At 41.7% G+C, this 26,206-nt stretch overlaps 1 protein-coding gene across 3 annotated transcripts in view; it reads left to right on the top strand.

Annotated features, from left to right (window-relative positions):
- ITPR2 (inositol 1,4,5-trisphosphate receptor type 2) overlaps window positions 1-26,206 on the top strand; it is a 246,428-nt gene that overhangs the window by 172,252 nt on the left and 47,970 nt on the right. For all 3 annotated transcript variants that reach the window (XM_088164715.1, XM_014889087.2, XM_088164716.1), the window contains 4 exons: window positions 811-1,011; window positions 2,951-3,061; window positions 7,901-7,996; window positions 9,169-9,288. In XM_088164715.1, coding sequence (XP_088020841.1) covers window positions 811-1,011; window positions 2,951-3,061; window positions 7,901-7,996; window positions 9,169-9,288 — 528 coding nt within the window. The remainder of the gene's footprint in view (window positions 1-810; window positions 1,012-2,950; window positions 3,062-7,900; window positions 7,997-9,168; window positions 9,289-26,206) is intronic.

Genomic DNA, 26,206 nt, shown 5'->3' with positions numbered 1-26,206 from the left:
CTGTTACAGAATAGGGCTGTTTGAAATGTTGGGGTTTTTTGGTCCAAGGGATAAAATTACCCTTTTCAGGAACCATTCGGGTTCTGTGTTGGAGGAGTGCATGTTTATATTCTCAGAATTGCTTGGGGATCTCAGCACAGCCACATGGAGCTGAGAAGTGTCTAAATGTCCCTATCACTAAGGTTCCTGTGCACAATTGGTGGATCACTTACCACAGACTTGAAGAGCACAGGAAGTTTCTGGGTACTGCCATTTTCCCAAAGTATTACAATTGAAGTCTTTAAGATGCTCTGTGTGTCCCTGCTATCAGTTCTTTTGGTAGAAATTACTGTCCCCATAGCAACCTCTGCAAATGGTATTTTCTGGAAATATACCTCAGTGCCATGGCCAGGAGCCTCCCTTCCAGCTGTGGTTGGGGTGGTTTGAGCTGAGCTCCATAATGTGCCACCAAACCTGCTCAGCTGTGGGGCAACAGCTTCCAAGGAGAAGAGCTGTAGTGGGTGGGTGGGAGCAGGTCTGCAGGACATCAAAAAATATTTAAGGCCACAGCAAATGTTTGCCAAGTTCACTTTCCGAAGCCGTCCTTGCTCTGTGATTTAATTTAATTGATAATAATCAATTGCTGCATTAAGGCCTAATATAGTTTCTATAGTAGTGTACTGTACTGTTTCTAGCCACAGTGGTCATATGGTTATAAATTGTATCCATCAATGTTTTAGTGAAAAAAGACTTTGTTTGCCATGACTCTGTTCCTTTTCTTTTCTTTTTTTTTTCTTTTCTTTTCTTGTGTTTCTTTTCTCCACCCACCAGAATTTTTTAAGACATCAAAACAATAAAACAAATTACAACCTCGTCTGTGAGACCCTTCAGTTTTTGGACTGCATCTGTGGGAGCACCACAGGTGGGCTGGGCTTGCTGGGGCTTTACATCAATGAGAGGAACGTGGCTCTTGTCAACCAGACGCTGGAAAGCCTGACGGAATATTGCCAGGGCCCGTGCCATGAGAACCAGGTAGGGCTCAAGAACCTGTGGATGCAGAAGGCTCTACCTGAATGTCTGGGTGCTTATCACAAACCTTTCAGCGTTCCTGATAACATAAATTCACTGGGAGCTGCTATGACTGGACACATCACGCTTCAAGCTTTCACGAGGCCTGAGCAACCCTTTTAAGTCAGAACTGAAAACAGACTCTTCCTGTAGTGCCTCTTCTTCCTCTGAGGATTTGCAGTCCTTTTGGAGAGAGTTTCATGTTTTATGTTGCTGTGTCCATGGTTTAAAGCTTACTTTACTTTGTGAGACTGGATTTGGAGTCACGGTTTTGGAAGTGCATTGCAAATGAAGACTTGCATTCTTCATTTTCACACATCTTGCCCTTGCTGGTGTTTATACACCTTGCTAACATTTACTTTCGTTATTTCACATAACTGCCACAAAGTTTAACTTGCCCTCCTGCCATAACACCTAGCAGCATCTTTAATTATGGTATCAGTAGTGAAATGGAAGAGACTAAAGACCATGCTTCTGTTCTCCTCTGCCTTGCTCACTGCAGACTTTTGAAGTCACACAGCTGTGACTTTTGGTAATTAGTGCTGAAGAAGTGTAGAAAGGTAAAGGATGTGGTTACATGCTGCCATATTTGATCTGAAGAGAACAGTAAAGTTGTCACAGTGGATGAAACTGCAGAATTTTTGCTATGGATTAGCAGTGGGAAAATTGTGGTGAGCAAAATTGCAGAAGCAATCTGTTCTCTATGCTAGAAATAGCTGAAGAAATACATGCAATATTAATGTTTCTTCATTAATGTGCACCAATGAAATGCAAAGTGCTATTACTGCCATTGCTAGTAATCAGCTGCCTTTACTTAATATTTTAAAAACAAACAAAAATCCTTTAGTGGACTAATTTTGAACAGTCATATTTAATCCACTTATGAATGGGAAAAACAACTGTAAAAAAAGTATAGCTACAGGACTGGAGATGAAAAAAATGTTACAAGTTAACATGTTCTCCAACAAAGGTATGAGAGAAGCACGGGATGAACACTGATATGGAAGGGAATGATGAATTACACTTTATTACTTAGACCTATCTGTTGGGAAGCCACTCAGGATTTGAGTTACACTTGTTTACACCAACTGCAAGTCTAATTCAATATATTTCAGGGGCAAATGCTCCACGCTCTCATTTTCATTTTCCCCCCTCTCTCTGTCTCTCTGGAAGACTTTTCCTTTCCTATTGTCCCGTAAACCTGCCAGAGGAAAAAGTGCCACAGGCTCTTGTATAACTGACTGTTATGCACAAGGCCTAGAAGGTCCAGAACTCCAGCTGTAAAGGCATTTGGGAAGTACCACTGGTCGCAAATACAGTTTTGAATTCCACATCAGAAATACCCTTCTTTGCAGGACATGTCTAGATGCATGGAGAGAACTTTGATTTTCATGAACATTTTGTGCTGGAACAGCAATATTAATGCTGGCTGCTGAGGGCAAATGAGGAATCTGAGCGTGCAAATTTGGTTGTGCCTGCAGTCGAGCTTGTCTTTTATGTCTGAGGCTGGCATGTGCTCAGCTGAATCTGGCAGTGCTGCTGAGGGCTGCTGTCTGCAAGTTGTACTGCTTGGTGCCAAGCCCTGCGGGGTTCTCTGGGAGCAGATTTTAGCTTGTACCTCCTTTTTTCCAGTTGGATATTTCACTACTGGCAGTGTTTGGGTTAGTTCTGTATGCACAAGTCTCCCCCAGCACATCTTGTGTCGTGTTTTCAGGCTGTGCTGCTTTGGCTGAAAGGTTATCACTGTTGCAAGGTGTTTTAAGTTCTGGGTCCTTCTTTTGGAAATTTGCTGATGTGCATATTCTCTTTGTCTCTCTGGCTGTATCATCTCCCTCTTTTTCCCACTCCTTTCCTCCCTTCCTTCTGCCCCTGCCCCATTCCCTTCTCTTCTCTTATTTTGCAGACATGCATAGCCACCCATGAGTCTAATGGGATTGATATTATAATTGCTCTCATCTTGAATGACATAAACCCTCTTGGCAAATACTGCATGGACTTGGTGCTTCAGCTCAAGGTACAGTATATGTAAATTTGTTTATCTGAATTGGGGCAGCAACAGAAGACATACCTATGTGAGAGCTCTAGGCAGGCTGACATTTACTTAATCTTACCATAGCACAGTATACTCAGAAGCCTTTAAAAAAAAAAAAAAAGCTTGAAAATAAGTTCATCTCAGCTTCTGAATCCTTATCAGGCTCTCTGCTACAAGCCTTTTGACCCACTGCTGTGTTGGGACTATGTCATCAGCTTTTAAAAAAAATTCTATCAATCAGGCACGACACAGCTAGCATGAAAAATCTGTATGGTGGATGTAAAATCTCTCAGAATTGATAAATAGCCACACTGTACAGGCATGCAACAAGTCAGGCATTCTCTCTAAATACCAAACTATCAAAAATTACTTGAACGAAATGCTGTGAGAAAGAATAATACATCAGATGACCTGCAATGCCAAATAAAGTTAAAAACAAGGTTCAAGTAAATTGTACTTTATTTCCCTTCTCAGTGTCCTCTGAGGGGAAACACAAAGTGTAGAGTCTGAGGGCAAAGCCTAGAACAGGAGGGCTTGTAATGTAATTTTGTTCTGTATTCTGGGGAGAGTTGGACAGGCTTGTAGATAAGTTTCTCCTGCCTGTGTGCCAGTGCATGCAGAGAGGAGCTCTGCAGCTGTACTGTCTGCCAAGCAGGGTAGAGTCTGTCCAGGAGGAGCCCTGGGTTATTGCCTTTTCTTGCCTCCCAAATTAAGTATTTCCATTGCAGATGGTCTGTTTCCTCCCCAAACCAGCAAATACTTTGTGGTAGCTGCATTGCATCATATTGGCAGCATTATACATGTCTAATAAAATAATTAATATAGCTATATATCATGTACAATGAAACATTGAATCAACAGTGCCTTACATATGATTTTAATAATGGTAATTACATTTTTGAATGGCAATGTAATTCAGGCCCCCCTCTAGCAAAACACTTAGGCAGACATTTAACTTTGAACATGCAGACAGTTCTTTTGAAGTCCAAATTTCAGTCTCTGTAAAGATGTAGCTGTGTTCACTCCAGTGCCATTTTGATTTACCATTGTCATGAGGCTTAGCAAATGCTTGTAGAACAGCTTTTCTGTGCAGTAACCAAAAATGGAGTTTAGAGACACCTCTGCAAGGACCAGTGTGCCCCTGTTCACAGGAGGCTGGCTGTGCTCAGACTCACTCAATTAGCAACAATTGTGGTGAATGAGTTCAGACTCTGGAAATTATTCAGATTTTTCAGAGTCATTTGCTTTAGTAGGAATGTCTTGAGGTCAACTTGTCCAAGCCCCCTGCTCAAGCAGGGTTACCTAGAGCAGGTTTCTCAGGACCATGTCTAGCTGAATATCTCCAGAGCTGGAGACTCCACAACCATTTTGGGCAGCCTATCCCACTCTTTGATCCCTCTCACAGTATGAAAGTGTTTTCTTGTGTTTAGATAGAATTTCATGGCTGGTTTATTTTGTCTCTTGCCCTCTCACTGGACACTGATGAGAGGGGTCTGGCACCTTCTTCTGCATTTTCTCCCACCAGGTATTTCTACACAGGTATATATATATATTTATACCAGGTATTTGTACCTTGATAAGATCCATCTAAGCCATCTGAACTCCAGACTGAACAGTCACAACTTTTAGTGGCTCCTAAATGAAAAATGCTCCATTCCTTTCATAATTTTTATGGCTTTTTGCTAGATCCATTCCACTATGTCCATATCACTCTTGTACTGGAGCTGGACACGTTCTGGTCAAGATATGATCTCAAAAATTGGATCCAAATTAAGAAACTGCTGGTTTTGATTTTGAATGGCAACACATTGAAATGATAAAGCAACGAGTTTACCAAGTAATGTTTAACATTGACACTCTGTCAGTATTCATAGGCAACTTTGAAGTTGCAAATACATAAATTTTGCAGTGAAAATACAGAATTCAAAGTATACAGGCCCATACATTTACATTTACAAACAAGCTCAGACACTGCTTTCAGGGAGCATTGTATGTTGAACTTACACCCTCCAACCAAAGGAAAAGCAATGCAGAGTTACATTTTCCCATGCCATCTTAGTTTAGCTTGTTTTGCACATAGTTTTTGATGTGGTATTTAATTACATCTTCATGGATTGTATTTTACAGTGGACTCCTGAATCATGTAGTGAGCAGAGCAGACAGTGTTCACTGAATGCATAGATGGCCAGTGTTTTATTCTGCCTCTTTTTATTTCAAGTGTGACCTCCTGCCTTCCTTACTGACCAGTGTGTAAGCCCTGGCACACAGTAAGAGCTCAGTATCTGCCACATCTGTGGCAGGATGAAGAGACATTGTCAGTCTAAGATTACAGAGAGTCTAAGACTTCTTTAAGTCTTTTAGCCTTTAAGTCTTTTTTTTTTTTTTTTTTTTTTTTTCTCATAGCTGTATCTAGTTGCTTCACTCATTAATTTGTTTTTCCAAAATTTCTATCAGGAGATGAGATGGGAGCCCAGGTAAAGGTGAAATGAAGAGTAGAAGTGCTTTGGGCTGTGCTGTTTTTTTAGCACCTGGAAACTGATTTTTCACAATACTAATGTATTATGCACTTTGTGCTGTATTTTCCATGTGATGGATGTCTTTTCCTCAGACAAAAATGGATGTTTGGGATTAGAAATCAGATCCTAGGCTTTCCAAATGTGCAGAAAGTGAGGAATAAGTAGCCAAATAACCATCTCAAATGCCTGCTGTAATTCTAGGCCATGGCAAGGCACTTTTGCTGAGTCAGTAGCAAGAAGCTGGCTGGTGATGACACAAAGTCCTACCTACCCCCTACCTTTCCCAGCTTCCTGGAAGCTGCAGCAGGTTTCTGTCCATCCCCAGGGTTGTCTGCACTGGGAAATAGCTTCAAAGTCCTCCTCAGCCACGAGTGAGTGGACTGATGCCTTCCTCCTGTTCCCTCCCTTTCCTTGGAGCCTGTCACAGCCCCTTCCCTCCTCCTCAGTTTGAGATCCTACCAATGCTACCACTACTGACTTGGCCACCAGTGTAAGGGGAATCTGCAGCAGAAAAGGAATTATCCTGCTTTTCAGAGCAGCATCCTGTTAGGGATCCTCATCAAAATGCTGTCCTCTCCCTCCCCCTGTTCTTGTTCACTGTGCACATCAAACTTGTGCAGTGTTGGTCACAGGTAAAGAGTCTGATTAGTCCTTTCCCATGGATGGTCCTGATTTGATATGGAAGCAGAAGGAAAGGGACATGGCAAAACTCATATGAAGTGCTGTTCTCCTTGAGCCAGTCCCAGTTAGGTCTTTTCTTCTCATCTCTTGTTCTTTGTCCTTATCTCATTCCTGTATTGGCAAGCCTAGGCTCCTGTGGCCTGGGTTCTATCTCAGCTCCCAGTCTCTTCTCCCAGAAGTTTCTAATTCCCCAGCTATGTACAAGTATTCATTCTAATCTACTCTCCTTCCATTTCCTTTCAGTCTCATCCTTCAGTCCTCCAGTCAGAGGTGTTTAATCCTCAGCCTAACACAGCTCTGAGCAAGCTGCTTTGGAATGCTGGAATCTTAGTCCAGAGGGCAGCCTTTGGTGTGTGGTTTTATGATCCAACCTGCACAGTTTTGTGATTCTGTGCTCACCAAGAATAACCCCTGTGGGCTTTTAGCTGTGAAATTAGTGTGTTTCTGCTCTGTAGTTCTCAAATTGTAATTTACAAACTGCTTCTGAATTGGACAAGTTTGACTGGGAGACTACAACTCGTGTGATTGTTCTGTTGGCCTCTAGTGCTCCATATTTTCAGCTCTGTTATCAAAACATGGGGATATAAAGGCTTCTTAAAGCACAAGTTTCTTGAACATGTAGGGAATAACATCTTTCTTTTTGCCCCAGTCCCAAAAGCAGCTGAACCCTTTTCCTCTGAAACTGCCCATGCCAATTATCTGAGGCACACCCTCATTGGAGAAATTTCGTCTGGAATCGTTGATAATGGCAATTAGCAGCTGAGAATGAGGTTGTAGGGGGGGTTGGCAATTTTCCTGGCCCCTACCTCTTCCCTTGGGACTGCCTCCTGCTTCCAAGTGTTCCAACAGCTCAGTCTGTAACAGTAATGATGGGGATGCTGTGACAGGTCAGCCAAGGCACCCCTGCTCTGCCAGCAAGCAGCCAAACCTCCAGAACCATTCTTCCTCTCCACTGCACCACAGCTGATTTAACTGGAAGACAGGCAGGTCTCTGAAGTCTGAGGCACCACTGGGCTACTGTGGCTAAAGCTCATGCTGTGTAATCCTGAGGAGCAGTCTTGGTGAAAAGCAGCCAGTTGACAAAGCAAAGGTTGTCTTTATATATCCCCTCAGGAATATTTAGCAGTGAAACAAAATCCCAGGAGTGTATGAAAACAGTTTCTTTTACAGCCTTTCAAATAATAACCAGCTGGACTTCATAAAAACCAAAGGGGAAGGAAACCTGCCTAAATGATAAAACCTTTTATGTAATATGTTTTGTAATTACCTCTGTTAAGTTTCGTTTTAACAGAAAGCCAAGGCAAAAATTGCTAGGTGGGCAATAAGGAAAGGAAATGGAATTTAATTTCTTGTGCACAGTCTGCAGCAGCACTCTGTATTTAAGTCAAATATTTTTCAGTGTTTAAAATTTTCCTTCCAATATAGCATGCAGAGTTAGTGTTATGGTATGCTGACATTAAAAAAAAAAACCTATTAAATATATCAGTAAAATAAAAGATGCAAGTGGTTGAAAATCTTACCCACCAAAAAAGTGGTCCTCATAATCTCAATTAAAACAAATGCAAGGGTCATTAATCCATGAAAGAGATTTAAAATTTGCATTAATTTGGTTTTGTATCTCTAGAACAATGCCTCCAAGCTTTTGCTGGCTATTATGGAAAGCAGGCAAGACAGTGAGAATGCGGAAAGAATCCTTTTCAACATGAGACCAAGAGAACTGGTGAGAAAACTTGTGAATATTCATAAATCTTTTGGCTAAAAAAAATCTGTCATTAAAACATTTTAAAAATGATCTGTATCTAAGCTGAAAAGTGTTGGCAGCGTATGGTGGCACAATGTATCAGGATAGTACTAATTCACAAAAAGTGCTTTAAAAGGATCAAGCATGCATGATTTCAGTCTTTACGACTTCATTATTTTTATCCGTTCCAAGCACTTTTCTGTAATTGTTTCCTAACTAAATTATCATATTCTGGTAGACTGTCTTCAAGTACAGTTTGTCAGGGGCTGGCAAATGAAGCTTGTACAGTTTGTGAAGCAGTGCTAACAGAAATGTGTGTGTAGACATAGAATATATTTAATATACATGTATGTTATTTATTTATGTCTCACGAACAAAGAGAGTTCCAAGCAGTTGTTGCTGTGTTTTGGAACAACCCTGATGTTAATGGAGGTTTCCAGGAACTTCAAATGAGTTGGAAAATTGGGGAAGTAATTTCCAATACGACTTGACTTTGTAACAACAGAGACTGAGAGATCTGGGAATTCTTGAGGGATCTGGGGAAGAATCTGGGGGCATCATCCCTGCCCTTAGGCAGAGCCCAGTGCCTGCTGGTTTCAGGGAATCATCACTAAGGTGGCACCTCAGCAGGATGAGGCCATCCCTAGGGTACAGCTGCAGGATCAGGCCTTGTGTGGGGAACCCTCTGGTGGTCCTGTAAGAGGCTTTTGAATATTTGGAATTTTCCCCAGAATCCTGCCCAGATCTTCCTTTCCTTTTTGGTTTGAGTGTGGCTTTTTCCTGTGAAATTGTGTTGCTGCCTGCTCTGGCCAGAAGAAGGTCATGGCTGCACTCTAAGTGCTGCACAACACTCCCTGCCATATCTAGACTGGTCTTTAGAAGCATTTGTGGAAATACCTGCTCACAAAGACTCAGCACTCCTGTTCCTTTCTCATGGCTGCTGCTGAAAAATGTAGTGGTTTGGAGCTTCATAAATCCTTCAAGCTTGTCTTTATTCAGAAAGTGTTTCTCAGGCTGCTCACTCTTCTTGCAGAACTGCAGGGCACCCATCCAGGCTGGAGCTGAACAAAGTGGCTGTGTTCAAACACAGTGTGTTTTTCCCCCAAGAACCACATTTATTTCATCTCTCCCTGCCTGGGTTTGTGTTGCAGGTGGATGTGATGAAGAATGCCTACAACCAAGGCCTGGAATGCGACCACGAGGAGGAGAATGGAGATGATGGCATCTCCCCAAAAGATGTTGGCCATAATATCTATATTTTGGCACATCAGGTATGTCTTACTTGTTTGGTGACAGCTTCCAGGAAAGCATCACATGATTAAACTCCACATTGTCACAGGTGGAGTCACTTCAGTGCTAAGAGAGAAGTAACAAAGTGTTTATTGATAAAAACCCAAGTTTGATAGCAGATGTGACAGTGAGTTAATAGGGTTCAGTGGCAAGGCACACTTGATTGTTTGCTGCTTTCAGGACAGGCTCAGCCAACACTGTCAGGGAGACCCTCCTGTTGAGTCATGATGTTGAGGAAGGATCCCCTTGCATTCTAAACTCCTTCTCAGAGGGGAGTTTAGGTGCAGCTGGATCCAGATTTAGTCCCAGCTTTGCCCAACAGTGTATGTCTAAAGGTTTATCTGCACACGATCAATCCTTTACATCATTTAGCCATCAAGATTTCAGAGTTCAGCATGCTCTTAACCACTTACCAAGAGTCTCTTGTGGTAAGGAATGCCTCAGTCTTGAGGAGCAACCTTGAGAGCCATCCCCTGCCCAGGGGGAGATCCTGAATATGTTGGTCCTCCCATGGAGAAGAAATTTCACACAAATTGTTATTTGTGTGAAACAATGTAGAGCAGAACAGTGATTGTCCACTTAGCTTTGTCTTCTTTTAACATTAACACATCATTTATATCAATCAAATCATAAATTGTGTTACCATTACTAGTGTATTTTAAATAGTGCCTTCAGTTGTGATACCAAATGATTTCAGAAGATTCCTATTATTTTAGATATATAACTTTGCCAATAAGAATAATTGGGCTTTTTCACTGCTTTCTCCTTTCAAATTATGCTGTAGTGTCCTCAAGCTTTTTCTGATCACTTTCACCTCTCTAGTGGTAAAGGTAGAATGTACACTGAATGTACATTGTTATTTAATGGACTATTTATTCTTCAGAGTATCTGGTGTCAAAAATAGTTTTTCTTTCAGTTACGTTCAGAGTATTGAAAAGTTTTTTGTAATTGAAAGAGTAAGGATCATGAATTTCTTGGTTATATCATAAATTACAGCATTTGGTATTTCATATAAGGGCTAAATTTTTAAAAAATGTTTTTCCCTAAGTAAGAAGAAACAAACAGATGGGGATAGGGAGTGTTCCTCATTCAGTATGTTTATTAAGTGTTGCTAGAAATTGAATACTTGGTGGGAAAAAAAAAAAAAAGCAAGCAATCTATAGTTACAGTGGTATTATGCAATGTTTCTTTCAAGCAAGGAATGCAAAAAACCAGTGACTGAGTTATGCTGGTGTGCTCACAGCACATTTAAATAAGTAGGTATTGTTATTATGTTGTTGGTGGTATGATTGACCATATTGTACTCTCGTGCTGTGTGTGGGACTGTACATAAGATACCCATCAGAGATGACAGTATTTTTAGAAAGCATCTGCAGCTCCTTACCTTGTCTGAATTTACTCCTTGTCTAAATGCTTATAATGAAAATTTAAATGCCTGCCAAATTGAAATGTTGGTATTTTCTGTCTTTTGCCTACAGGTTGTGTTAAATTACTTAACAGGGTCTGTGACATGGAAAATATGGTTTGGGGGAGTGGAATATAGGTCTAAAGCTATTCATGAAGCAGCTGCTGGGGTCATTTTACACAAGAGGTCGCTGCCAGGGGTACACCAGCTGGCTGAGGTGTAGGTTGAGCTCTGTCCCTAGGTTCATATCCACAGTGCTGGAGAGGTCCATGGTGCCATTCCACAGCTATTCCTGATCCATAGCTGGCGTTTCAGTTGCATAAGGGTGGATATTTTTACAGCAACTTTCTGAGCTCCTTCCTGTTCTGTCAAATTAAATGTCATGATTGGCTCTGTATGCTGTAAAAATATCCATCTTTTTACAAAAAAAAAAAAGGAAAAAAAAAAGAAAACAAAAAAGACTGTTTTCCTTTTCTTGCATTTCTGTAACATAGTACATGTGTTTACAATAGCTTTGCACCCATGTCCAGCCCCATACCAAAACAAAGCAATGCCAGGACAGGCAATTTGGGGCCTTTCTGTGTCATAATGAAAGACTACAATTCTTGGCACAGACCTGCTGATCTTTGACCCCAAACTCTTTCCTCATGTGCCCTTTTTGCTCGCCCTGGGATGGGCAGGATACAAGCAGGGACCCTCCTCAGTAAGGCCATTGTTGCTGGGTTCCTTTGCTGGCTTCAGTCTCCAAACACCCTCTGCTTTGCTGTCAGTGGCTTTTTGGTGCCTGGGCCTTCTGCTTGGCTTAGCTGACCTGGTTTACATAATATTTCTTTGCTGTGGCACTTCATCTGACTTACCTTTTTTCTACAACCAGTGTGGCTCTTCAGGCTTTCCTTACACTTCCACTTGCTCTAGTTACAGCTTTTTGGTCCCTCTGTGATAGCAGAATCAAGACTGAGAGTTCCCCTTTTTGCTGTTCCAGCCCTCAAACACAGACAGTTTATTTTGGGGAGCCCCGACTTTCAGTTTTTGTCGTTGCACTCTTCAGGGCAATGCTGGGTTCTGCATTTTGTCACCACTACATCCTTCCTTGCCCTTCCTGTGGTTGATTTTACCAGAAGCAAGAGGCATTCTTGTAAATGTGCGACCCAGTGTGCATAGAAAGTTGTACATGTGTCACAAGCAAGGCTGAGATTTCTGTTAGTAAATCTTCCTCCCAGCCCGTGCCCTAAATGTGCATTTGCACGTGGTGCACACACAGAGGTGTGTGGGTACAGCAGCAGTGTCAGGTCAGTGATCACACACCTTCCTCGTGTTTCTTTGTCCTCTCTTTCCTTTATTTCTTCATCTTCCTCCAGCGTGCCACGTGCCCTGGCTGTGCTGTTTCCCCTGCACTGACCCCAGGCTGTCTGGGCACTGCTGCTCCTCACTTTTCCTGCTCCTCGGTGAGCAGAGGGGAGAAGGAAGGGCCACTGAGAGAAAGCAGAACTGAGCTGTCCATGAGGAGCTGCCCGAGCTGGAGCCCTCCTCTGCAGCCTGGTTTTGGGGCTCCTTCCACATGTAGCTCTTCTACAGCTGCTTGTGGAGCAGTGACACGAGCTTGAGGTCACATCCTGGAAAAAATAAGCCTGTTATTGGTAGGTAGAAAGGGTTCACAATTCTCTTGAAAATCCACGGAGGAGATTCTGTTTTGTTTCTCTGGTTCTAATGTCATGCTCAGACTTGACCTTGCTAATTCCTTGCATTAGTCTCAGTTGAGGGCCAGAGGTGTGTTATGGACAGTTCCATCACTTACACCACTTCTTACACCACTTCTCTTCCAGCCTCAGCCAATAGATAAGGTATTTTTACTGCTGTCCCCTTAAGAGATTGTGTTAAAGCTGGTCACACTTTGTTTTCACAGTTAGTAAGGCTGTCCACGAAGAGACTTCATCTTGATGTGATGTCCCTGTAGGAAATTGCAAAAGCTTTTGACACAGCAGCACAAAGAAAAGTTTGCTCCTTATCTGCAAAAGCATTAAGTGTAGGAGAATCAAGTTTTTAAATGGTTATACAAAGAAAGAAATTAGAAAAAGCTAAAGAAATCCTCTGACTTTTCAGATGACTGCTTGAGCTGGCTGGCTGTTAGTCATAACAAAGTACTTCAGAAGTTTGTAAACTAAAACACAGTACTTCACTGGCAATATTTCCATGAGGTTCATGATCCCTTTGATATACTATGAAGCAAGACAAGGCAGTGATTATAACTACAGGCTCCTGTAGTCTGCATGCACATATATATATATATATATATATATATATATATATATATATGTATGTATGTATGTATGTGTGTATATGTGCTTCTGTTAACAGAAGATATTTGGAGTGTTTGTGTTTTTCAGCTCACACAAACTGTCTAAATCAGGCATGGAGCCCAATCTAATCCACTGTACCTTTCAGCAGGGGCTTTATTCATGAGGGGCACAAGAATGTGAAATAACTTTACATAGCTTTTTGTCAGCTTGCAGCATGGCAAGAGTGCACTTTCATCTGCCTGCAGAGCTGTGGAGAGATATCCTTGATCTGGAAGGATGCGAGTGGGGGGGAGTAAGGGAACAAACTGTAACAAAACTTCCAGATTTCCAATGCCTTATAAGCTCCTCTGCCTGGTTCCCAAGGCTGTGGCAGGAGTGTAGGGTACTGATGCAGTGTGTCACCCCTTTGGTGATGCACATTCCATGCTCTCAGGCTAGCAAAATGTTTTCTCAATTTTAAGTTTCTGCCTAAATGCCCTGTTGGAGAAGGAGCACAGGTCTTGGAACTCCACAATACCTTTGTTACTAACAGGTAAATAGGAGGTTATTTGGTTGGTTGTTTGTTTTTGTTTTTTAAGAGATAAAGCTAAAATATTATTTAAATCCCAACCAGCTACTTATACAATTATCTGGTGCCACCAAGACTTAATGAAAAATATTTCCTCACCCCATAAGGTTAGAAGAATTATCACTGTCTGATATCAGTGAAGACAAATTTGAACCAGGCTATCTTCTGACAGACTAACACAGTTGGAAGTGTCCTTTCATTTATAAGTTCTTAAAATAAACCAGGGAAAAAGAGGTATATCTGCTGTGAACTGTAAGGTTCTCACTGCAGGTACTGCTAAGGACACACATCTTCCTCTCTGGTGCTGATTTTAAATGGACTGAGCAAAATAAGTCATTCAGTCTTATATATTTGTTAGAATATTAATAACAGAATCAAGATTTTTTTTTCCCCCAAACTTGGCAAGCATTATCAAACTAATGTCTTATTGCCATGTTTACTTCATTGCTTAATAGTGTAGACAGATGAAGAGTATTTACTAACTAGGCAATTAAAATTTCAATAATTGATGGCATGGATTTATAGTTTGGGAGTCTACACTACCAGCTATTTTTTAAAAGTTACTATTTTTAACATTTGAAATAAGGCAGGTTTGATAATGAGACTTGGATATGATACATTCATTCAGGATGAAGTAAAGTCAGTTAAAAAAAAAATTAGCTATCTAAATAGGAAAAATTCTAAGAAGTACAAAGCCTTTTGTTTCTGTGGGTTTCTCTAGTCTGTCTTTCTGTAGCTTTCATCAGATTTGAGGACTGGGACCACCTTTATTTTCCACATCAGTGCCTGCAGCTGCATGGTTCTGGGACTCTTACATGCCCCAGCAGAACAAAAAAATGACAATAATAATTGTTTCGGAAATTTTTAAAGAATTAATGTCACTTCTTAACATGATTTTGGAGCAGTTAAAAGCTCTCATTAATTTCATTTGCCCCTTTTTAAGTAGGTGCTATTACCCAGTGTTACAGATAAATGCACTGAGGCAGAGGCAGGCACAGACAGCAAGTCATGAGCTGTCATGGGAAGCAAATCTGGTTTGTTTGGTCCCCAGTGCTTTGCTTTGACTGCCACATTGGCTTCCCTCCTATACTCACTCGATCCCAGCTACTTGGCTAACGTGGAAAATCAGCATTTATTGGGTAGTGCATAATCACTGAGCACATTAGCACTTCGAAAGTCATTTAGAGACATGCTAACGTGTGTTTTTCAAATAAACTTTCCTGTGCTCCTACTGTTACGGGTTGCTGAGGCAAGAAAAGCTTTCATAAGGTAATGGATGCAAATGTGTTCATGTGTGTGAGGGAGGTATTGTAAGGCTTAAGGGGTTTTTTGTGGGTGGTTATTTTTGGTGTTGTAGTTTGGAGCAGTTCCTGGATTTCCTTCACTTTGCTGTATTTTAACTTTTAGACAGATTCATTTAGACTTTGGTCCTTCTTTTCCCTTGAGTATGTATGTGTGTGTATAAAATAAAAGACAATTATTAAAACTTATACTAAAAGGTAGATATGGATTCTTGTACTCATCCATTTGTCTTGACCTGAATATAATTCAAGCCAGGTCAAGGGTTTCCATGGCAAGACCTTGCTTATGATGGGTGCAGATCTTCCATGGTTTAATGTGTGAGGAAACAAGAAGTAACACTATAAATGTGTGCCTCCAAATGTGGAATGGGATCACTGCATGTGACTCCTGCAAAGCTTTCTGAACTAAGTGGGTTGTCCCAGGCTCACCAAACACTATTCTGCATGAAGTGTGATTGTGATCAGACGTAAATTCTGGGTGAAATTTGACTTTTTAAAAAGAAGAAGGCAGAAATTAATTGGTCAGTAATGTGCATTGACAAGCACTTTCTCTAAGACACAGCAGAAAAGCACCTGAAAGGCTCTTTAGGACAGGGAACTGGTGGGACCAGTTACAGCCCAGTAGTCTGCAGTGGGCATGAACTGGCTGAAATTGTAGTACCATGGTTATACCATGGAAATAAGATGAACAGATAACAAGGGAAAAAGGTCTTGCAAGAACGCCTTCACCCTTGGTAGTGGTGTTGCTGTTACTGGCCCATAATATTTGCCTAAAAGAAATCTCCCTGTCCCTGTGGGAGCTGTGAGTTCCCAGAGCATTTTGTTCCAATTGGGAAGCAGCTTTGAGCTCAGGCAAGGATCCTCCAGATGAGCTGAGGTCTGGAGACCACACTGGTTCAGTGAATTTTTTAAACTTGCTGAGTTCTTTCTGCTCATCCTCTGCCTCAGGTAGTTGTATGTCTGTCTTTACAAAACATTAGCTTGTGTCTAGATTCTGATGACAAAGATTTTTCAGTTGATTCTGTTTTGTGAATAAAATGTAAAGGTTCGTTTGAGTTTTCACACATCTGACTGGTACACTCTCAAAAAATAAAAAATGTTTTAGTGAATGAGTCTAGGATTTTGGAAAAAAGACCGCTGGTTATGTTGAGTGCAAATGTAGATGGCTCACATTTTGTGTAGCAATGACCATTATCAAATTGTGCACCTGATGTGGACAAGAAGCAGTTGGCAGATATTGCTGGAGGTTGTCCTCCCAAGTACTAGATGACAAATAGAGAAAAACATTGTACACAATTAAATAAATAGGACTAGCTTTTGAGGCCAGAAGATGATGGACTCGATCCTGTAGAATAAACTTGTCCTTCAAGATGAATAACTGGGAGTTTGTGCAATGAGGATGCTCTCTTTCTGCAGGACAGGTAAAATTTTTCAAGCTAAAGGATGTCATTTTTTGCAAGGCTATTCTGAGCTTTGCAGTTTTTTGGTGGTTTTTTGTTTCTCTGTTCTTAACAGAGAAGCTCTTGCTGATAGCAGTGCCAAAACAAAGAGCTAATGGGAACCAGTCCCAGGAACCGTGACTGTCAGGGGACTCGTAAGCTTGGCTGCCAGACCTGAAACTTTTCATGGAACTTTTATGCTCCACATGTTGTTTTGTAGTTATCATCCTGATGAGACAGGCTATGGCATCAAAATGACACCGGCTAATTAAATGTCAGGAGAATCAGAAGATGTTGCAAGGCTTTTACACTGAGATTGCCAAGATTGAAACAGAAGCCAGTGAGGCACATCACCCTCCTTGTGGCTCATTAGGATGGGATATAACTCCACGTTCAGCCAGCAGCAGGATGGAGAGACAGTATGGAGGCTGCCACGAGGGCTTGACACTAATGAGCACCTGAAAGGTTAAATAAACGTCTGTGGCTGATGTTAGGTCTCAGGTTATAACCTTGGCAACTTGTCCTCTGATGTTTTCTTTTTCTCCCCTTCTCCTTGGAAGCATTCACCTCAGAATCCTGTTCTGGCTTTAATAGGGATCTACATGAGAACCTGTTATCCATCTGGTGTTGTGTTGACTTAGGCTGCTAAGGGCTGCTAGGATTCAGACTAGAGCTTTTTACTGTAGATTGGCCAAAAACGCTTGAGCTTATTTTAATTTTTTTTTGTGGTTCTGCTTCTCTAGAATAAGATGAAGTGTCTATTCTACATATGTGTGTGATTTATTATATGTAATGTTAATCAGGGATATATCCTCTTTGACTGTGGCAGCTGTGCATTTCACTAGTCCACAGGTGGCCTTAATATTTCTGCTTTGTGGGTTTCTTCTTCTATCTTTAACTTCTGTAATCCTTGTGTTTTGTGGTTTACAAGATTTTTTGTCATTGGGAAATATGTTGAATTGGTGTCGGGGCCCAAACGTTACACCAGAAGAAATATCCTTTCTTTGTCAAATGTCTGCATTGTGAAATCTTCACATTAGTCTGTGGTTTTACTTTGAAAATTGGCTGTGGGACAATGAAATATTGTTCAAGACATTCTCTGCTCTCAGGCTCTGTTTGCAGCCCTGTCCTAGCAATAACCACACCACCTTTTTATTGCTGTCTGAAGCAGCATGGGGTGGACAGAGGGACTTCAGTCCTCCTTTGGTTCTCTGTCACCCATGAAGCAATTACTTCTCTTCCCACTTGAAGAATGAGTCTTCATTTAGCTGTGTCCACAGCTGGTCTGCGTGGGAATGCCTCCACTCAAAGCAGGCAAGCAATACTGATTTGTATTGATTTATACTGACCTGTGCTAGTAGAGAACTTGCCCTCTCAAACCATACTCTTACCCTGGAGCTGTGTGCTCAGGTTTGTCATGCTTTATATGGGTCACAAGGAGAATGGCTTGACTTTAAACTTTTAGATTGAAATTGCTTGGAGAAACATTATATAGAATTAAGCATAATTTTCCTTGGAAACTGAGTAAACTCAATCCAGAAGCCATTGAGAGGCAATAAATGTGGGACCACACAGTGCCATCTTTCCAAAGCCACCCTTCAAAGCACACTGCACATTCAGCCAGCCCTGAATGCTGTGTGCACATTTCACTGGCTCAGAATTGTATTAATGTAGCTATTTTGTTCAAATTGCTGCAAACTCCCCTTACTAAGGAAGCTGAATTAGACAAAGTGTTGAGTTCTTGCTCTGGAGACAGAGCTGGAGCTTTTCCATTAGTGGTAACCTTCAAATGAACCAAGGTGCACCTTTTTCTTCTAAGTACCGCCCAACTAAAACATTTTACCCTAAGCTGGGGTTTGGTTTGAGGGGAAGTGAGGCTAACCTTGGAGATATCATGAAAGTGAAATTTTAGTCTCACTTAATAGTATCAGAGCAGTTCTAATAGGCCTCAGATATCTGCATTGTGAAATCCTACACCTTAATTAAAATTGGGGGGGGGGGCATCTTCTCTAACAAAGATGTACTTTTTTATGTTCAGTAGTCATTGAAGTAATTACAGGTTAACAAAAATAAAGAGCATTAAACAGAATGTCAAAATATGTCTGTTCCTCACCGTTGCTCCGTTTTAACTCTCATCTCCTCTGATGTCACAATTTAATTAGGTATCTCAGTCACCACAGAATTTTCCAGACAAGATCTGAATTTGTAATCTACAAGTCGGCAGAGCTCAGTTGCCATCCTTTGCATTTCATTCATTTAACACAGTGCAGAAAAGTGAATATGAGGTTCACCTTGCACTTTCTCTGAGGTAGCTTTATGAGTTACTGAATAAAAGTGTCCAGCTGTGAAATTTAGCTTTAACAGCTGATTATGCTTTTCTACACCAAAAGTGAGGTGATCAGTTACTTATGATCACCTTCAGACCTGCACACAGATAAGCATCTCATCAGCCTGGGGTTAAAGAAGCCTTTTCTCTGCCTTTTTCTATGGGCAAGAATTTTCAGAGTTTCTTTTACAAATGATGGTCTGTGGTATCCTTAAATGAACTTCGTTCGGAAAATCTTTCCAGCTTTTTCTGTCTTTGAGTCTGTAGAACACCATTTAAGTGCTAGTTGGTTGGGTAAAGCAGCATTATTTGTGAATATCTGATAAGGAGAGAAATGAAATTTTTACTCCCACCAAGAACTCTTATTTTATAGGTGCTGGGTGAAAGTCCTCTCCTGAGGACAATAGCCATAATACAGCGTTGGAAAGAACAACTCATCATTTTACATTCTCTTCTCTCTGGTCCTATGCTCCTACTTCTTTTTTAGGGATGTTTTGCTCTGCTGATTGGACGAGAGACAGAGATGCAACAGCATGGTTGAAAATGTTGGAAAAATCTCACCATTGTAATTGTTTGAGGGGAGTCATCTCTCAGTGCCTGTCCATCTGCACGCTTGTACACTGCCCTGTTTTGTACCCTACAGTGTCCATACATCAGGCCCAGCAGATAGTAGGAAATCCATGTCTGCTGTGAATTCAACAGGTTTCAGCTTCAGCTCTTTGCTTGCTGCTTCAGTCTCAGATGTCTTTGACTCTGAATGAGCAAGTCATGCTTTTGTGTGTTGAGAAGGTGGGATGTGAACAGGACTGGCTATGAGCAGGGTTTTTAATTTGACATCGATGTGACTTGAATCACAGAGTCTGAGCCATGATTCCAGGCTGCAACTGAGGACTTAAGCCCCTTTGATGTGCCTCATGGAAGACAGAGGGATGGCTTATCCCAGCCTCTGCAGGGGCTGTCTTCCAAGCAGCACCTGATGATGCCAGGTTGGGATGGTGAACTGCATCCAGCTAAAGGGGTCACAGTGTGCCAAAGAAACCATGGCACTGTCCTGAAACTGTAAGAGAGGAGACGAGTTTGAGTAGATCCTGAAGAAGAGGATGGATCTTCATCCTTCCTTCATTCTGGAAAGATCAAACCACGAGGAACTTTCTGCTCAAGGTGCCAGAGGAAGGGATGTTGAGTGCCAGTCAACGTCTCCTGGTCTCATGGCTCACAGAAGGAAGTCTGTCCATACTTAAAAACTTGAAACTGTGGTTCCCCTCGCCACATTACCCCCAAAGTAAGAGTCAGCAGCAGTTCCTCCTTTTGTTTGTGCTAGCCTGCCTTTTCTAGAGAAGCCATGTAGTAGACAGGAGAGGATAGCTGGCACAGTCCCATTCTGCAGAGAAGAGAAACATAGAAAGTGAAGGGCTTGGGAGCAAAAGGATTTTAAGAGTTCCTGAAAAGGATGTGCCTTTCACAGCTCTCTTATCTCAGGTGTATTTCTGTATTTTGGATGTATATAAAGTGTTGGTGTCTTTTAAAGGTGAACAGTTTTCTTGCTGTGTGGATTTGGGATCCATGTACCTGCTGGTTTGGCCCTTTCCCAGACTGTGTCTATACAACATTGGTGCCAGTGTTTTTGTCTGCCTTTTATGGAGTAGCATGTGGCTGGAATCTTCTCCTTCTGCCCTGAAGAAGACTAATTGCAGAAACTCTGCTCTCCTTTTCTTTCTTTTCCACTGAACTTTCTCGTTACCTCCCTATAATCATGTCTGACACTTCCATCATCTGATTTCCTTCCATCCTGTACTTTGCAAAACTTTGCTTGCAGTAATCACGGGAGGCAGCCTCTGTGTCCTCCTGTTGGAATATTCTGGATTGCATACTGCTGTCCACATCCTATGTCCACTGCTGTCCAGTATGGCCAGTGGACACCAAAATCCAAGTGTATGCATTGGGTTGGTTTGACTCAAGCAGGCACAGCTGCCCATGACACTTTACACGTAGCCCGTGGAGATGTTTCACATCCACTCACCTCAAATTAATTTTGTTTGGTGGCAGCATGTTTTGTCTAACCTGAATTTCCCAACATGTGTACACTTCATGTTTTTGGAGCTCAGCTTTTCCTGCAAAAGAAATTAGAAAGAAGGCAAGTAGAAGTAAATTCATTGAAATATTAAGTAATTTTGTCTTCTGCTGGTTTTCATCAGGGTAAAAAAGAACAGCAAAACCACAACAAAAATAGCAATGAAATTACTATGGGGGGGCTGCAAACATAATAGTGATAGAGTTCACTTAGCTGTGGTGGTTTCTTTTATGTGATAATACTGAGGTGTTTTATTTCTCCCCTGTGAGGTAGATCACTATTAGCCACAATTTGTAGTGTGCCCCATGTGGAGGCTGGGGAGGAGAGTCGGTGCCTCAGAGGTTACACGAGGCCGTGGAAGACCTAGCAACAGAATCCAAAGCGTCTGGACCACCCAGGGACCTGCTCATGCACCACAAGCCATCAGGGAAAGATTAACTCTAAAGCCTTTTGGTTGCTCTGTACGGTATAATTGTCTAAATGAAATCAATGAATACTTGATTTGAGAGTCTCCCATTGCTCCATCCCTGCTGTTCCTAATGTTTGTTAACAGATTGCTTTGTGGCAGAGTGCAAAGGTGCCGCTCTATAAAACTGTAATGACTTCTGGAAAGGAAGTTGCCCTGTGTATTGCAGAAAGCACCATTCAGTTTTGATTGGAACATGGGGAGCTGAGAAGTTGTTATTGCTTTTAGTACAGCTACTTGGAATAAAAATTTCTGCTCAGTTATGGCTAAGATGACATTTCCTTTTCCCTGCTTTTTTCTCTCCTTGTTTACCGATGGAGTTGGAATGTTCTCCTTTGCCCTGGGCAGGGAGCTGGCACATGGTGAGGTCCTGGCATGCTGAGGAAGAGGAGCTCCTTTTCTGTCTCCTTCACTCCTCTGTCTGTCACCCATCCTGTTTGCTACTCCCTTGACTTTCTCTTGGCTGTTTTTTCTCAGTCCTTGGGGGTTTTCTTGTCAGTCCCCAGACAGTTTTTTTTATATTTTCTTGCTCTCTAAGCAGCAAATGAAGTGTTTGGTGAGCTGACTGGGTTATCCCTGGTGAGGGGGTTTGATGGTGCCAGATCTCACATTGCCTGGCTCTGGGAGCCAAGGGGACTGAAGAGGACAAAAGAGGAAGAGATTGAGGCTGTAAATGAGCCCCAGTTGCACAAGCCTGTTGGCACAGCAAGGTGAGACTCATCTGAGCATTATTTTGCTGTTGCTGCAATTTGTCACAATCTCCCCTGATGAAAGACCACTGGCCTTTGGGCTGGCAACCCAACACTGCAGGTGTGTGGTTACTGGCAGGGTAGGGGTGAAGATAATTTACAGCAGATCTCTGAGATGTCACACCTTGAGCATCAGGTACAAACACTCTCACCTCACTTTCCCCAAGGGCCGTAGTTCATTAACTTCCAGGCCTGTGGAGTTGTGTCCCTGCCCTGGCAGGCTCGAGGGGGCTGGCTGGCACCTCAGAAGGGGAGTGAGGCAAGGGCACAGAGGGCTCTGTGCAGTGTGACAGCTTACAAGCATGTCTACACCCAGTTCCCTCCCCAAAACAAGCCCCAATCCCCAGCACGCTCCCAGTGCTGCCTGTCCCAGTGCCCTTTCCCTGCCAGGAGTGTGCCAGGTATCTCCCCATCACATGCCAGCCTTACTGCTGGGAGAAGGACTGAGAGAATTGGAACAAGGATAATAATGATTTCAAAGAATTTTGTTTCTATTTTTTTGTTTAGATGTTTGTAATACTTCTTAATAGTAATGCTGCAAATGTGAGGTGTATCAAAGGACAGGTGCTGTTTGTGTCTTTATTTCTGCTTCTCAGCCAGAAGTGCTTTTTGTGCTGTTCCATCAGCCTTTCCTAGGAAATCAGTTTAACATGTTTGACACTTAGCCTGTGAGCTGACTCTTCCATGAAAACCCTGATTGCTAAAAGGACACTAAACCTCACTCATTTAGATCCCTTTATACCATTCTAGTGATTAAAAAACACCTTTACCCCCCTCACCCATGTTTGGCTGTTTTAAAATTCTGGGGAGTGAAATAAATCTCTCAGAGTTTGAGGGTCTCCAACCTAGCATCTCTAGCTTGTATTTCATGTATTTTCTCTTGCATTTCTTGTCCTTTTGTGGGCTTCAGTAAAGCCTGGTGTAATCAGCAGGAATTTTGACAACCATCTCAGCTGTGTACTGGGTAAGACCTCATGCCTTTGATGAGAACTTGAGAGGCTCCTGCAGTTTACAAGTTACAAACAGGGACTGACACATCCTTATTAAAATATGGAGGGGCTCTGTATTTTACAGAAATATTGAAAAGTGGAGAAAAGCTTTCTCTTTTCAAGCTATTTTTCCACATGCACACACATATTCACACACTGGTATTTTGGCAAACCAACCTACTATACCACATCAGTGAGTTAATGACAGGCTGGTGAAATGAATGTTCACAGCTTTAAATCAGTCTTTTCTTTAGGAGCATTTAAATAACTTCGTTTTTGTTCAAGGTAATCTTGACTATAAAACTGCAGGCCTGCAGGAAACCCATATATTAATTGCAAAAGCTGAGTCTGCTGTGGTTTTCCACACTGCTGATCATATATGGCATCCCAGATGAGTAGCAGATCTGATTTTATAGTCATGTTGTGTCAGGAGTTTAGACTGAATGTTACTTGTAATTCTGTCATTTATCTCTACTGTTTCTTTATTAATGTCTTCAGTGTTCTTGGTCTGTCCTCAATCTTTCACATTTTGTACTGATGCTTTATTACAGTGTTTTCCAAAATTTTTAAGTAAAAATCTTTCAAGATGAACAGCAGTCCTTCCTTGGGAGCTGACTGAAAGCCAAATGATCTTTATTCATATAGCTATTGCCTTGCACATCCCTTCTTTGGAAATCACTGTTCCATTATGTGCTATTGCTTCCGTGTCCCTACACGCCTTGATGAGCAGTAAAATACAGTGTTGACATTTAAAATATTGTCACTGGCATGGCTGATATGTGACTGAGTGAGTGAAGGAGTTTTCTCCATAATGGTGATTTTTCTGGGGCTCTTTGCAAATTCAGGCTCTAGTGATGGTTATTTTTTTTTGTATCAGCTACACTTGCAGTGTATTTTTGAGGTGCATTTTTGAGCTTTGCTTTGCAATCATAAATGGAACTGTTCTTCTCATTATAGTTGCTCTCAGCCATGTCCATCCCATGTCTTGTCCTCCAGCTGCCCCAAAAGATTAGTGCAGCACACTGGATATGACACTTTACTGCATCACAGCAGTTAAATATGAAAAAAAATAATATCACTCAGAGCTTGCACGGCCTTTACCCACCACACACAAACTGTCACCTAGGGTGTATTATAAACTTGGATAGGTTCACAGTTTGTCCCTGCATTGTTATTTTCATTGCTGTGTCTTTGATCTCACAAAAAGCTCTGCCCTGGTCAAGGCATCTGTTGACACAGTCCCGCTGGCCCATGTGGGCCTTTGAGCTCGTTATGGGGCGAAAGAAGGAGCATGAAAGCAGAGCTTCAGAAAACACCGTGGCTGCCAAATAACAGCATTCCTAAAGCTGTTCTGTGTCACACTGTGGCCCTCTGCTTTGGATCTGAGCTCTCTCAGATTGCTGTCCACAATGTTCCTTCATCAGTGTGGCTGTGGCAATACAGAAATATTAGCAGTAGTTATTGTTGTGTCAATGTAGAGGAATCCGTCCTGTGCAAGAACTGCAGAAAACTGATGGGTTCCTTTGCCCTGAGCTTACTGTCTGAATGTCTAGAGTACACAGAAAGTGAGTGGGTATTGAGAGATTTGGAAGCTGAGAGAAGTGAAGTTACAAGTGAAGAAGATTTAGCTTCACCAGCTGAAGATTGTGGGTACCTTTAGGTAGGTTCCCCATCTGAAATATCCTGCAGCTCCTACAGCTGGGTCAGCAGTCCTCATTTTTTCTGATGTATCTTTTCTGGCAGTCAATGGGCTGGCACAGAAAATCCTGGCTTGATCTTCAGGTCACTTTGTCCAGTGGCTGTGCTGGAAAGTCCCAGCTGTGCAGTGCCAGGCTCTGTTCTCACATCAGCACGGGACAGTCACACAGAAAAAGCACAGCCTCAGAAAGCAGATCACCAAATACACACTGTTCTAAAGAGAGTGGCTGCTGTTCATGTGAAACCTGATAGCAAAATATGCTCAATCTCAAATCCCCAGCAGGCTCTGAACAGCCTGTTCTTGCCAGTCCCATTAGACCATGAGAGGCTGACATGGTTTTCCCTTCTACTCCATGTGATAAGGGAATTTCTGTTACTGATACTTATCAAAAGAGACTTCTACAGTAAAAGTTATGGACAGTTCAAAGCATATCAAGAAGAAATACCTAGAGTTTTCATATGGTTTACAAATGGAATTTCCAATTCTGTATACAAGTTCAAGTGCAAATATAGAAATTTTTTTGTGGTACTAATGGAAGTTTCTGAAATAATAGCAGGTCCCTTACTCCAAACTGGCATAGTTTTAATAAGAAGAACTATCCATATGTCCTTGACTTGTCATTTGTTAGAAAACTCAAAATCTTAATGGTTCACATTGGAGAAATAAAGGTCAAGATACAGGCAAAGTTCCTCTGTATTACAGAAGATAATAAAAGGGGAATATATTTGCTCCTGGTTATGCTAATTCATCACTCCAAGCACGGTGTGATTGCATTCTGTCTAGTCAGTGCTCCTCTTCGTATCTTAAAGAAGAGATATAGCCAAAGTAAAGGGCACTTGGAGATAGACAGGGAAAATAATTGAGTCACAGAGTCTTCTGTTTGAGGAGGGATGGGAAGGATAGGGATTGTTTTAATTTAAAGAAGAGACAAATAAAAGAGAACGTGACAGTAGTGTACAGAATGATGAATGATACAGGGAAGGTGAACTGGGCACTCTTGCTTGCCCTTTTGTAAGTACAGAAGCAGAGGGACATCCAATAAAGCATAAAGGCAAAAGTAATAACACTGTTGAAAGGGCATTTTTAACCAGTAACTCTCTTGTTTCCAATGGCTCATCTTCTTTCTCCATGATTCTAGAACATGTCTTGAGGGGCGTGCAGAGACCTCTAGGAGATGAATTCAAGTTGTCTTGCTGAGCAATTGTTGTGGTCATGCTCGAAAGCTGCTGGTTGGATCAGGTTATTTGGCCTGTGTGAAGGGGAAGAACTTGTCAGATAGTCTTAAAGAACCTTTTTAGTCTCAAAAAGAAGTGGAAGTTTAGGTAAAGACATTAATGTGAGTAATGATACTATCCATGCATTTGCTAGATAGAGTAAAAAAGTAACTGTTCAGGACAGAAATCTACTACTGATGGAAGGAATATTCCTCTGCAGTTAACCCCCATGTCATTTCTTTGCTGGTCTTCCAGAATATCTGCTCATGACACTTTTATAAAATGCTGATGTTGTGCCACGTTGGCTCAGGCTCTGCTGTCAGGAACAAGCAGACTTTTGTCCCCAAGGAAGTTGTTGGAAGCACATTTATTCTT

Source organism: Sturnus vulgaris, chromosome 5, assembly GCF_052056855.1.
Source record: "Sturnus vulgaris isolate bStuVul1 chromosome 5, bStuVul1.hap1, whole genome shotgun sequence".
Classification (NCBI taxonomy): Eukaryota; Metazoa; Chordata; class Aves; order Passeriformes; family Sturnidae; genus Sturnus; species Sturnus vulgaris.
The sequence above is the reverse complement of the archived record's forward strand: the minus strand, read 5'-3'. Positions and strand labels throughout refer to the sequence as shown.